Source organism: Manis javanica, chromosome 11 (genome assembly GCF_040802235.1).
Source record: "Manis javanica isolate MJ-LG chromosome 11, MJ_LKY, whole genome shotgun sequence".
Taxonomy (NCBI): domain Eukaryota; kingdom Metazoa; phylum Chordata; class Mammalia; order Pholidota; family Manidae; genus Manis; species Manis javanica.
Window position 1 is genome coordinate 25,025,066 of NC_133166.1, and position 13,963 is coordinate 25,039,028.

The 13,963-nt window shown below is 38.5% G+C and overlaps 2 protein-coding genes across 2 annotated transcripts; both read right to left on the bottom strand.

Moving 5' to 3' along the window:
• LOC118968835 (olfactory receptor 51V1-like) lies at positions 1 to 948 on the bottom strand. Its single transcript, XM_037000997.2, has one exon. The coding sequence runs from the start codon at positions 946 to 948 to the stop codon at positions 1 to 3; it is 948 nt and encodes a 315-aa protein (XP_036856892.2).
• Positions 949 to 5,525: 4,577 nt separating this feature from the next.
• Positions 5,526 to 6,473, bottom strand: LOC108410308 (olfactory receptor 51G2-like). Its single transcript, XM_017681307.1, has one exon. It carries the CDS (start codon positions 6,471 to 6,473, stop codon positions 5,526 to 5,528), a length of 948 nt encoding a protein of 315 aa, XP_017536796.1.
• Positions 6,474 to 13,963: the final 7,490 nt, after the last annotated feature.

A 13,963-nucleotide genomic window follows, 5' to 3' on the forward strand; every position in this document is an offset into this window, starting at 1 on the left:
CTATGTTTTCAGGGAAAACCACTTCTTCATCCTACTTCGGATCTGCTGGGTCTTTACACTGTAAATGATTGGATTCATCAGGGGTGGGAAGATGATGTATATATTGCCCATAAGGATGTGGACCAAAGGTGAGAGATGCTTGCCAAAGCGGTGGACCATGGTGAGGCCAATGATGGGAATAAAAAAAACCAGGACAGCACAGAGGTGGGAAACACAGGTCTGCAAAGACTTGAGTCTTTCCTCCCGGGATGCAATCGCCAGCACTGTATGCAAGATGAAAACGTAGGAGATGAGAATAAGGACGGCATCCAACAACAAGGTGCATATCACCAGGGCCAGGGCATAGAAGCTGTTGAAGCGGATGTTGGAGCAGGCCAGCCGGAGCAAGTCCTGGTGCAGGCAGAAAGAGTGGGAGAGGACGTGAGGGCGGCAGTAATGGAAGAACTTCAAACGAATGATGACAGGAAGAATGGAGAAAGCGCTTCGCATCAAAATGGTCACCATGAGTTGAATGACTCTACTATTTGTCAGGATGGATGCATATCTCAGAGGATTGCAGATTGCTGTAAAGCGATCAAAGGCCATGGCAAGAAGGACTCCAGACTCTGTGCAGGAGAGTCCATGGACAAAATAAGTTTGGGCTATGCAGGCATCCAGACCAATCTCCTGGCTGAGCCCCCACAGGATGCCCAGCACGGTGTGCACTGTGGACAGTCCCATGCACAGGTCAGTGAGGGCCAGCATGGCCAAGAGATAGAACATGGGCTGGTGCAGGCTTGGTTCAGTCCAGATCACATGCAGCACCAGGCAGTTTCCCAGGAAAACCATAGCGTAGAAGCAAGAGAAGGGAACTGAGAACCAGGCATAGTACTGGTCCAGGCCTGGGAAACCCATGAGAACGAACGCTGAGGAATTGATACTGGAAGCAGAGGAGGCCGCCATGGACATCTGTAAGTACATTTAAAGATAAGATAAATACTGATCCTCAGTCTCGGTTGAACCGTCTGCCGTCCCCGAGAACAGTCACGAATAGCACAACTGCTCTGAGAGGCACAGGCAGAGCTAAGGCAGGATTCCAGGGACGCCCAGCCCTGCAGGAGAAGCCACAGCACAGGTGGATCCCCAGGGACTCTCCTTGGGGTCGGGCCTCACAGGTTAGAGAAGCGAATCAACGTCCTGTCCGTTTTAGGCAAATGAGACCATTAACTTCATTCCCCGTAGTCTCTTTGAGCCATTTGTACTGCCTGCACCAGGTGACAGAGACCAAAGTTATGGGGAGCCCAAGGCTGCTGCTCAGGATGCCCAGCCCTCGGTCTCCGGCTCCGTGCTCAGGGCGCCGTCTCCACTGCTCAAGCTTATGGGGAAGGACTAGGGCAATGGTGGAGCAGCTGGACCAGCCTCCTGGGAGGCTGCCACTCCCCAGGGGGATGAGGCACGTGGAGACTGCCTGGTGCCTCCAGGCTAGCCATTCCTGGGACTGTGAGGAAGGATAAATGGCATCATTTCCCCCAGAGTTCATGAATCTTTTCTAATCTTAGAGGTAGAGACTCACTGCACTGACGAAAATTCAATACTTCTTCAAATAGAGGGCAGGAGGCAAAGACCCAATGGGTAAATAAAGTTATCAGAATTCTGAAGAATTTAAGATTTCAGCCTAAAGTTAATAAATATGTGTACATAAGGCTTCTTTATTGTTTTCCTCTACATTTTCCCTTTATTTTTCACTGAGTTCTTCAATAGTGTTTTCTTAACCCCGCGAAACATATCTCCGGATAGGCATAATATAAAAAAGTTTTGAAAAAATACTATTAAATTGAAACACACCATATTGCTAAAACATTCACATACTAATATTTATGCGTATTTCATTATGCACTTATCCATGAAATACTAAAGTATTTTCTCTTCGTATGCGTATGTGTTCGCAGTGCCACATATTAAAATTATAAATAATCATTTCATTCAAATGTCATATTTTTTCCTTTTAGTCATTTTCAACAAATCTTTTATATGGAAAAATTTTAGTACAGCATTAAGAACACCTTTCCTGAAACATCTGAGGTTTAATTTTCTGTATGATATTCCATTACTCACAAATTCTTCAGAGTATGTTTCCTGTATAACTAAAATACAATAATGAAATTAAGATTGACACTTTACTACCATCATTTGCAGAATCCAGGTAAGTTTTTACTGATTGTAACACTAATATAATGTATAGTAATGAAAGAATTCAGTTGAGAATCATGTGTGCGTCAGTGGACCTGTCTTGGCATTCCTGCCAGCGGCTCTTGGACTGGGTATAGATGAAAGGCTCCCTTAGAGTAATTGGCTTGTGGCTTCCTGTCCTTTGCTCACTCTATTCCTTTCCTATTACTTTTAATACTATGACTTCTGTATTTTACGTATCTTATTTGAAGTAATACTTATGGGGCTTTAATGGAAATAACGTCTCCATCCTCTTGAGGGAAAACTCAGAAGACACCAGCTCCCTCTCTCTGGTCAACCAGGCTGTTTTTGCGGATGCCTCCTGTGCCTTCAGGGCTCCTTTCTTCCTGTGCTCAGCAGCCCTGAAGGCATTTGCTCTTTCTTAATTCATCTGGAGGGAACTGGCTGAGAATACCCACATGACTGTATGTGTCTGAGTAAATACCCCAGTATCTGTATCACTCAAAGATGGTGCTTTTGTTTTGAAGTTGGGGAAATGGAATTATACTTGCCATAACCTGTAACTTCTATAACAGGCTGACTGTAGTAAATTTTGTCCTCTTCAAAGAAAGCATTCTAAAGACATTACTTTAATCATGCCATTCTCATCCCTCTGCTTTCTGTTTTGGGTCTAATAATGGCTAACAACTCCAAATCACACAATGTATGACAAGGAAATTCATGTTGAAATTAAATCTATAGTTATAATTAGAAACACTCTGTTTTTTGAATACCATTCCCATGATCCCCAAGGTCTCCCTGCTGCCCAGCTGTCTGGCTGCAGAACACAAGCAAACTTGCCCATTAGACCAGGCGTGAAGTGCTAACAGCAGAAACAAATAATTCTAAAGTCACAATCTATCTTCTATGCTCTATATCTACAACATCTAAACTTATTACATACACACACACACACACACACACACATCATGAAGCTAAATTATATAAACAACATTTATCCCAATGTCAAGGCTATTGTTGGGGTGGCTCATTCACTCACTTACTCATTCATCTAAAAGCCTAGTACACTTTATCAGCAGAGAAGTAATGAAAAGAGTATACAGTATTTCTGTTCTCTTGGAACTTACAACCAAGCATGGAATATAATATAAAATAAATATAAAAATAAATACATATAAGTATTCTAAAAATGGAAACAGTGCACTAACATTGAAAATTTTAAACTAATTATAATTAAATGCCAAAATTAGAGTATTTTATAATCTAATTAAAGGAAGGGCATAAATAAGACTTGAGAAAAGAGGAAAATTATCTGAGGGATTCAAAATATTACAATACAGGATAGATATTTTTCACCACCACCAGTAGAAGTACCTTGAAAATGTTTGACCAATTTCACCCTCTTTTTATGTTTGTACTGGACTTCTTCCATCAAAGTAATCACTCTCCTCTACAATTTCTTCTGAAGTTCAGTGTCTTCTCATTTTCTCATTGTCTCCTCATCTTTATGTTTCCTAGAGATCCTTTCTTATCAGAGAGCCTCTTTATTTCTATGGAAAAAGACTGTATCTTTTTTTTTGAATCCCCAGAACCAAGTAAAGGATCGTCAATATATTATTTCCCTGGAAATGAACCGAAGCATTGAACCACAGAATCTATGAGGTTCCCAATACTGAACCATGGTAACAGGAGTACAACAATGGAATCTGTGTTTATTATTTAAGAGTACTAACTTGCCATGTAATATCACTTTATAAAACCTCTCAAAGTTTGACTTTTTCTCTAGAATAAGGTCTAATCACTTTAGTCCAGCCTACAAACAGTGCTTCTCCCCTTCTCCAGGGTCCCCCACTCTCTCTACTCTATATTCCTGCACTCTCAACATTCACCATTTTAAATGCGAGTAAGTTCCTCAAATTCCCAAAGCTTACATTGTACCAAACGCTTCTTATTACTCTTTCCTCTCTCAGAAACTCTCTTCCTCTCTAATTTTTGGCAAAGCTTTCATTTGTCACACATCACTTCTGCATTTGGGTAAACTTGAACTTGAATCTTCTGCACATCTCCTCCAGGTAGGCATCACACGTTACAGTACTTGGTTTGGGGAGTGTAGTTGTTGGGGTTGAGCAATGGGGGTGTGAGATAGATGCAGATAAGAGAGCATTATACCACTGGAAATCTCCCAAATCTATTGTTCACAGACAGACTAATTCAGGGATCGGAGTAGGGGTCGTAGAAGAGTAACACAGTACAGATGTGGGAGACACAAGTGCTGAAGGCTTTGAGGCACTTAGTCTTGCAGGCAGTGTTCAGCACGGTTGCTCTGAATGTTCATAACCTAATAATTTCCCTTTAAATGAAAATTAGCTAAAGGAGAAGACAGAGTTTAAAGGGATAGAGGGAGATCCTGCATTAAGAGCCTAAATCTGTCCAGTGCCACCAAAATGAACCTCCTTAGAAAATGAGGTTCAAACACAGCCCCAGAAAGAGAGAGTCTTGGTACTATCCCTTCATTGTTCATTGAAAATAAAGTCTAGCCACTTCAGTTAATTATTGTGTTAGAGTTACCTCCTCAATTCTTGTCATGTCCTTCTTTGGTAAGTCCCCCTTGTCAGCCAATAGACAGACTAGTATCTCACAATATAGTAACTGTGGGAATCATACAGAGAGCTCTATTATCAAAAACTTCAGAAATTTATTCTGGCATGTCAAGATGTATACTGCCCACAATGTAGTTTTAAGAAATATTTTTAAAGAAATCAACCACACAAGATAAATTACATTTTTTTCTACTTAGTCTTTTATTTTCAAATTTCTGAATGTAGGTATGGATGTGTAATACATAGATCTGAAAGTATGAGTATAAACTCAAACTAAATTATGTTGGAATTAGAACAAGGCTTTAAGCCTCTGACATTCTCCAATATTGTGTTGACAAGGCTCCAGTGACTATAGAAACTTGTCAGGAAGTCAAAAGAGTACAACCACATGAGGCCCTCTTGAGCTTCAGTCTGTAAAATCCTAGCTGGAAAATATCTTAGATGTCATTAAACTCTAATCATCTAATCTGCTTGCTTTTACATGTGAATGATATTCTCTCAAGAGGCTTTCAGTTGTCTCTATAATAATCTGATTCTTTTTCAAGCTAATAATGACTTTTGCAGAATGAGAAACATGTTTTTCCTCATTGAATAAGAACTATTCTGATGGCTGAAGAAACACCATAATATAGATCAGGCAGTGTTTTAGAATAATTCATTGGTTTATAAATCAGATGGAAGCTATACCCTGCCTCCTCTCTGAGATGTTTTCAGTCAGCAGGGTGACTGTCACAACCAATATTTTATCCCTGTGGCTCAGAGCTTTGTGGGGTGGAGCATCTTCATAATGCGCATTCGAATCTCTTTGGTTTTGACACTGTAGACAACTGGGTTGAGCATTGGAGGTACAAGAAAGTGCAGGTAGGAGAGAAGCATGTATACCTGAGCTGGTAGCTTCTTTTCTCCAAAGCGATGGATCATGGATAGGCTGACTAGTGGGGTATAAAATAGTAATACAGCACAGATGTGGGAAATGCAGGTGTTGAAAGCTTTTAGGCGCTGAGCATGGGAAGCAATACTCAATACTGTTTTCAAGATTAGCACGTAAGAGAGGAGAATGAGTATAGCATCCATCCCCAGTGTGGAGATCATGACAAAGAGCCCAAAGCCACTGTTCACAAGAGTGTTGGAACTGGCCAGCCTTAGAACATCAGGATGAACACAATAAGAATGAGACAAAACATTTGTAGGCTGGAATCGCAGTCTTCCAAGGAGTACAGGCAGGGGCAAATGGAGGGCAGTACTGCGGGACACAATGGCCAGCCCAATGGCCCCAATGCGCTTGTTTGTGAGAATGGTAGCATAGCGTAAGGGTTCTCGAATAGCCACACAGCGGTCAAAAGCCATGGCCAACAGCACAGCTGATTCAATCACTGAGAAAGTGTGGATGAAGAAGAGTTGCATAAAGCAGCTTGCAGCTCCCACCTTCCTCTGGCCCAGAATAAAGACAGCTGCCATTGAAGGCAGTGTGGAAGCTGAGAGGCCCAGGTCAGCCATTGAAAGCATGGAGAGGAACAGGTACATGGGTGTGTGGAGGCTGGGCACAGACTTGACAATGTGCATTATGGTGACGTTGCCCAGCAAAGAAAGAACATAGATAGAACAGATAGGAATAGCTGTCCAGCAATGAGCAGCCTCCAGTCCTGGGAGGTCCATCAGTATGAAGATGAAGCTGCTGGCATTAGTGTTGTTAGGAATTGCCATAACTCTTGGAAGGGCTCTCCCTGGAAAAATTATAAAGAAAGCAAGAAGTTATTCTTTGACAGTGTTTTCCTGCCATCTCATCCCACATGGTACAAAGGCCTGTACCTATAAAGTAATATGCTCTCCTGCTGTCATAGTATGAACCCCATTCCTTTAGATGTTCCACTAGGCACAATGCTGCCTCTATCCTTGGTGATTTGCCATAGATTTCAGAAACAAATTTGGGCCTTTCAGATAGAGAAAATTTCTTCTTCATTTGAAGATGTTTCAAGATTTAAAAAAAAATCGAAGCAACATTTGGTATAGATCACAGCATCCATGTCCATAAGTTGGCTGTTTTTAGTACCAGATGACGGCGCTGGAAAGGAATCTCAGTAAGGATGAATGAATGTATTTTGTGATTGCCTGGTGGTTAGAAAACAAAGTCTAAGGATGTTAATACTGAGTCTTATCTCCAGTTATTACCAGATAATATCTTTTCTCCAAAAGAGATTCAGGACATTAAAAGTAATAACTGTAACAAAAAGACACCAGGAGGATTTGGGCTTGATGTGAATATTTATTGGGTTTAAATACCTTCTCAGTCCTTTCTACAGCTCTCTGGAATATGATTGGATAGCTGGTCCAGATATGTGAGAGAAAGATGGTGAAGACTAGATGATATTTTTGTTTGGAAACACAATCTATTCTCAGCATCACATGTGTTCTGAGCTCCTGCTATCTCCTCAATTTAAGTAGCATAATGAAAGACAATATATAACATATGCCTTGGAAAGTGAAAGGACCCACTGGTCATCATGGAGCACATCCATAAACTAGTTTGTGATGGCAGTGACCATGGGGCAGGTGAAAGCCCCCTCCTGTGAATTCACATACTGCTCTCCACAGCTTGCCTTTTTAAAGAATGATCCTGGGTACCTTCGACTACAATTATTAAGGTAAGAATTTAAGTGTGAAATCTGAGAACAAAGAGTTCAAAAAAAACTTTTGTCCCATACATAAAGTTCATATTGAACAGTGATTTCCTTTGTCTACATCTTAGGAAAATTCTCTTAATAATGGAGAGCTCAACATCTTCTTGGGTGGTCATTTATGTGGCAGCTATAACCAGTAGAGAAATTTTCATTATATGCTAATTATTTTTCATGAACTAATTATAATGCTGTCCTATAAAGTCATAAAGAATACCTATAGTCTCCATTCCATGTGTTAACTAGTCTAAGGAAAACTCAGAGAAGAAATACTCTGAAGAGTGAGCAATGGTGTCAGAATTGAAGCAAGCATGGTAAATGATCATTAAACAAATATTGGCAGTAATTATTGTTGGACAAGATGTGGAGGAAGAAGAAGAAGAACCACCTGCAAAGAGCAGAGGCAGGCCTATCTGATTTGAGAAAGGATTTGTAACAGAAGGAGGAAAACTAGGTTTTTGTGTACGTACAACTGCGGGATGTGAGAGCAGGTGGGTACTAGGAGTCAACTATGTTGTTCTAATAAAATCCCTGAATACAGGTTACAGAGGAGAGACGGGCAATGAGTACACTTTGTACTCATTGATCTGCCTCTGGTAAATTTTAATTATAGGTAGTTAATAACAGTATGTTTTCAAAAGAAAGGAAAGCTGTCTGCCCAATAGAATGGATTAAATAATTCTCATAAATGTAGAGAACTTTAAAATAAAAGATCTGATATTCAGCATTAATATTACTGGCATAATATTCAACAAACTGGTATGAATAAAACAGCAAGTCCATTTCTGAAACATGACAAGAAAAGGAAAGAAGAGAATTTTATATCCAGAAGACAGAAGATGATATGTGACAAGCTGGTGATCACTTCACAAATGAGGAAAGACCTGGGGACTACTTCCTGGAAAGCCTCTGTTTTAACTCTACTTTCTAAGGATATTGGAAAGAGAAGCTGCTATTCTCAGGCTCTTACACTTAGACATAATGTGCAGATCAGCCCATGTGTCTGATTCTCCCAAGGGAGAAGCATTGAGCTTGTAAGGACCCAGTCACATCAGAAATACAAGCTTCTGTCTTCCAAGGATAAGGGATGTTCCACAGAATATGAGGCTGGGTGGGAAGAATCAGGGACATCGGGGATGTGGGGAATTACCTGGTACAGGAAAGCAAGCACTGCTCATTGTGAAAGATACAAACAATTCTTTCAGTATAATTTAATGCCCATTATGCATTGCCCCACTGCTGGACTTTGCAAGAGGTAATGGTGTATATAAAGCCAAATTCTGATAAAGCCTAATTACCCAAAGAAAAACATTTCACCTAAGTTAACTGCAGCAATTAGTAATGAGGATAAAGGTATTCGTAGGAGGCCGAGTCATGGTCTAAGTGTTTAAGGACTCAGTACACATAATCAAGCAAAGGTTAGAAGCATTTGTCTCCCTGCCTATTTCTGCTGATGTTGTCACTGCTGAGTGTAGCAGAAGGGGATTCTCTCTCCCACACGAATGTTTGACAAGATGCATTCAGTCACAATGTGACAGCCAAATGCTACCTTCTTTACTGAGCTTTGCCAGAGAAAGTCCTAGAAACAAACAATATTTTTCAGGGTTATCTTGTCCAATTCCTACTAAATTGACTCTGCAGCATTCCTAAAAATAATGTGAAGCTCCATGGCTACAGAAGTAATTCATGCCATTGTGATACTTAAGTAATTAAGGAGATTACCTTCCTGCACTGTCTTGTGCATGTTGGAGAAATATTCTAATCCCTCGCTTGATAATTGAGCCTCTAGATTTTTCATATGCTGAATCATTCCAGCTTGCATCCTAGGCTGATCAAATGAGCCACCTGGATATCTTCTTTACTCCATAGTCATAAAGAATTTTTATATGTTTAGTATTTAGTAAGGATCAGTTATACAATTTTGGCATTCATTTACACATGGAGAAGGGATGCACATTACAAAATATCTGGATTTCCTCTCAAAGAAATGCTAAAATGGTAGGAATTAATAAGAATGGAAGACAAGACACCTCTGGGCAAAGACCAGAGCTTGCCATGCTAGCCTATGATAACAGGGCCCTCCGCTTTTTCTTCTCTAAGCGTTTGTCTCATCATTACAAACTGAGTGGTCATGACATTCTATTGAATAGTATCTAATATTTATAGAAGATAGTGTAAGTCTGAATTCTAAAAATCTTTTTTCAAAAACATACAACTTTCTGAGAGATATTGCTACATTGCTGATACCCTAGGTGGCTCTTTTGACTATTCAGACCTTTAAACTTGCTAATGCTGTTTCAAAGCACTAAAGCTACAAAAATGGAATCTTGGAATTCCTTGCACTGCCCTAAAAACCATACATAGACTAAGTCATATCAGTTCTTCAGAGTGTAAATGCAGAGGTATTTTGCTTTTTAAAATTCTCACAGCTTAGGTTCAATATTATCAGTCCCTTAAACTATTTCTTTTAAGACAAGAACTCTATGTAGCTCTTCATCCTGGGAGTTTCATTGGTAAATATTTGATGTTGACTCTATTATAATGTTGTGTGAGGATTAGAAATCATGTTTCCAGTTTCCCTTCTTTCTTTTTATCCCTTCCTCTCTTCTTTCCTTCCTTCCTTCTCCTTTTCTTTCCTTCTTTCCTTTCTTACATCATTTATTTATCAGTTATTAATTTGTCTTACATAAATGAAGTAGTTTGACTTGCAATTGATCTTAAACCCTAAGGATAAGAATTGAGGATTGTTGAGTGTGGAAAAAGGGGCCAGGGATTATTTCCCCAAACTATAGAAATATCACATGAGAGGATTAGAGGTGCCGTATACATCCAACAAATGTCCTTCTTGCCTCAGAGATCTTCAAACAGAGTTTGCAAGCATATCTAGGATAGTACATGACTTCTCTTGACTTCCATCCCAAATTCACGTAAAACCTGATTGAGCTAATGTACAAGCTTCTAACACTCACCAGACCCCAAGGCAGGAACACAAGCTCTGTGGATCATGGTGCAGCTGGGGCTTTGTGCAGCTCCCTGCCTTGAGCATAATGCCAAGTGAGCAGGTTAATAAAGCACTGTTTCTCGCTCTCCCTGGAGGCCAGAGCCCTATAGTATAGGACCTCAGGGGAACATCAAATGTGCAAATGCCAGACAGACTGTCTGTTGCTAATAATTGTGGATCTTTGCCAGCTCTCCAAATGATATCTAATACAAGCTTAGAACAGACTTTCAGTTCTGCTTTAAACTTCCTTTCTTCTGTTCCCAGCCTAAGACCTTAGCTCCTTAGAGAAGGAAGTTATCACATAGACCATAGCTATTCTGGTCCCAGAACTGAGTGAAGCAGACCTGTCTCATTTACTCATTTCTTGTATGCATCTTCAGGAGTATGCCATCACCTCATTGGACATGTGTTAGAAATCTTCAGCATGTGGGAAATATGATTAGCTTCTAATGTGGCCTAGAAAGGATTCTAATCCTAGATGACAAATAACAAAAAAGACTAGAATTGTCAATTCAAAACTAGATGAGCACTATCATTGGCCCTTAAATGATAAGGAGAATATTTAAGGAAGAGACCACAGCTGGAACAATTGTAATAACTTGTTAGAGATACAGCAGTTAGTTAAACAAGAAGGCTACTGATTTCAGAGGAAACAATCAGAAATTATTTGAGCTAGAAAATCATCAAAGAATAATAGTGGTAGTTGTAAGTGAAGAGGCTTAAACAAGTATGGAACACATACATGTTTGCACTTTGAAAGCTATTTTCTGTTCTGGTTGGATTTGTTTGAGAATGAAGGCAGAAAAGCTGACAAGCAGAATGGTTTAAAAATCAACTTCATTATTAAGTATAAATAATTGTAAATAAAGACAAATTTATATATGCATAATATAAATAAATATAAACTGAGTCAGGAGCAGTAGAAATGTAAAAGTGGGGGTTGTTCGGAATATATTAAGAAAATAAAATCTACAATATTGGTAAATGATTGGAAATTGTGAGTGAAGGGACAATGGGGAGCATGTGTGGCATAGTTCATACTTTTGGTTGGAGTAAGGAAGGGAATGAAGATGCCATTCACATAAATGGAGAACACAGGAGTGGGAACAGGAGGAAGAAGCAGTTGGGTATAACACAGCAGACAGTAAGTTGGACACTGGACTTGCTGGGTTTAAGCTTTCCTTGCAGCATACAAAGGGAATGATCCAGGAGTGGCAGGTATGAACCTGTCTGCAGTTCAGGAGAAAGGATGAGTTTAAGATTAAGGAGAGCAATATTTGTATTCAAGGGGTTGGAACAGGCAGTAAAGCCAGAAAATGCAATGAATAAAATTACTAGAGAGATCAGAGAATAACCAAAAGAGAGAGGTGTTACAGAAACCACAAAATACATATTTTTAATAACAAGGGAAGGAACAGTAGTGTCAAATATTGGTAAGAGGTCCAGTGATGAGGAGACAGGATATGAAATAGGCTATTTGATATGGGTACTTAGAGTTCGTTCATGATGCTTGCCCAAGCAATTTCAATGGAATAATAGATAAAATTGATGGAGTTAAGAGGAAACAATTTTTAGTCCAATTTTATAACAAGTAAAGTGGGCTTCTGGGGATGTGTCCTTATGTAGTCATGATAAACAATGAAATGAGCATTATAAAAGGAAGACTTCTGGTTGAACAAGTGGCAGTGGTGAGGTTTTGCGCAGGAAAAGCTACAGACAAAATTTGGGTGTTGATAATGTATTTTTTTAATTTAGATTATATTTATATGGATGTTCATTTTTTAAGAAATGTTAAATGTACATTTATAGTAAATAGATGCTTATTATACATGTGTATGCAAATGCCAGTAATATACACATACACACATACATTAACTATAAGAAAACAAGCGTGGGCAAGATGAACATATTTGTGCAGTTACTTTTGGTGATTGAATCTGAGATCTACTATTCAATGAGATATAAAGAAATCTTTGTCTTTATTATAACTCATATTACTTAATAAATTTTGACCCAACTGTGGCAAAATATTATAATTAAATAGAACTAAGTATAAAAATATATGCATATTCAATTTCATTTTCTGCATCTTTTGCATGCTTGAAATATTTTCTAATTATATATGTTAAATATGTATGACATATATGCCATATGTCATATACATACATATATGCATATATATATATATACACACACACAAAAGAATGGCTGGAGGGCAAAATTGTAAGTGCAGATGGTATTTAAAGAAATTCATTCAAAGGTGAAGATAGATTGATCTTCCTTGAAAAAAAGAGATTATAATTCTTTCTTTGATATTGGAAGGAAGAATTTGATTTCTTGAAATCAAAGGAAGCATTTCTAGAAATAATCTTATGTATATTAAAGTGAAGAGAATGTATATGGTGTGAAGCATAAATGACTAGGAGAGAGTTTTGTATGTTTGAAATTGCAGCTGTGGATTACGGAAAAAACCACCAAGAGGTTCAGTAGTATATATTAAGGTACTGAAAGACCAACTGAATTAAATGTCATTAATTTGTAGTCATTACAATATGAAAAATCTAGTGTTATTCCTCTTAATTAGAACTCAAAAATACAGATGTAAGAGTATAAAATATATATTTAAGTGGATTCTAAAGTTATGTTTAGAGTTAAAAAGTACAAAAAACAAGAAGGATTTTGAAGCAACATGAGGGCTGAGGGAGCTTTTCCTGGAGTATATATAGTCCATATGTATATGAAAGACAATGAAATAATGATAGCTGTCACGGGATAAAGGAGGTGAGGGTTTGAAGGATTGGGAATAGAGATCCCAAGACCAAAATCCAGATGCTGTGAAGTCAAGAACTGAGCTTGCTTGAAAGATAATGCTACAGGTTGATGTATTGGATTTAAACATCACACTTTTCCAAAAGATGATTGGTATTCTAGCAATATAAATCTTGGTACATCAAATATTTAGGTAGAGATTGTTGACATTATAAATTTTATGGTTTTAATAGTTCTTCTCAAAGCAGTATTGGATATTCATTTGTTTGTTTCATTCCTGTTGTCCCCTACTTCAAGACAATATCATCAGAAAAGAAATCACTTTGAAGGCAAGAACTTTGTTTAATTCATAGCATGCCTCTAGCTCCTCAAAAGGTCAAGGATAAAGTAGGTATGCACAAAATAACTGTCACCCTACTTAGGGGGATACATATGCAGTGATTAACAAGAACTACTTTACTTGCTCTGTTGAAGATAAACTCTAAGACGACAAACTTCTCTGACAGATATGTATGAACCACTGGATTAAGAAATAATAAAAACAGTCCATTATTGCAAATTTTTAATTTACTGAATAATTTTTATTGTTCAATATATATTTTTTCAAATCATAGAACAGTTTTAAAAGTTATCTAAACAAATATCTCATATAATTTAGAAGAGTCAGTGCTCAGAGTCATTGTGGCCTTTCAGAATATCAGCAAGTCCTTTGTTCCATGAGTATCTTGAACTGTTAGGATAGTGCTTAT

Excerpts from the sequence above, each read along its gene's own strand:
- LOC118968835 (XM_037000997.2), bottom strand. The coding sequence starts at position 948 with ATGTCCATGGCGGCCTCCTCTGCTTCCAGTATCAATTCCTCAGCGTTC.
- LOC108410308 (XM_017681307.1), bottom strand. The coding sequence starts at position 6,473 with ATGGCAATTCCTAACAACACTAATGCCAGCAGCTTCATCTTCATACTG.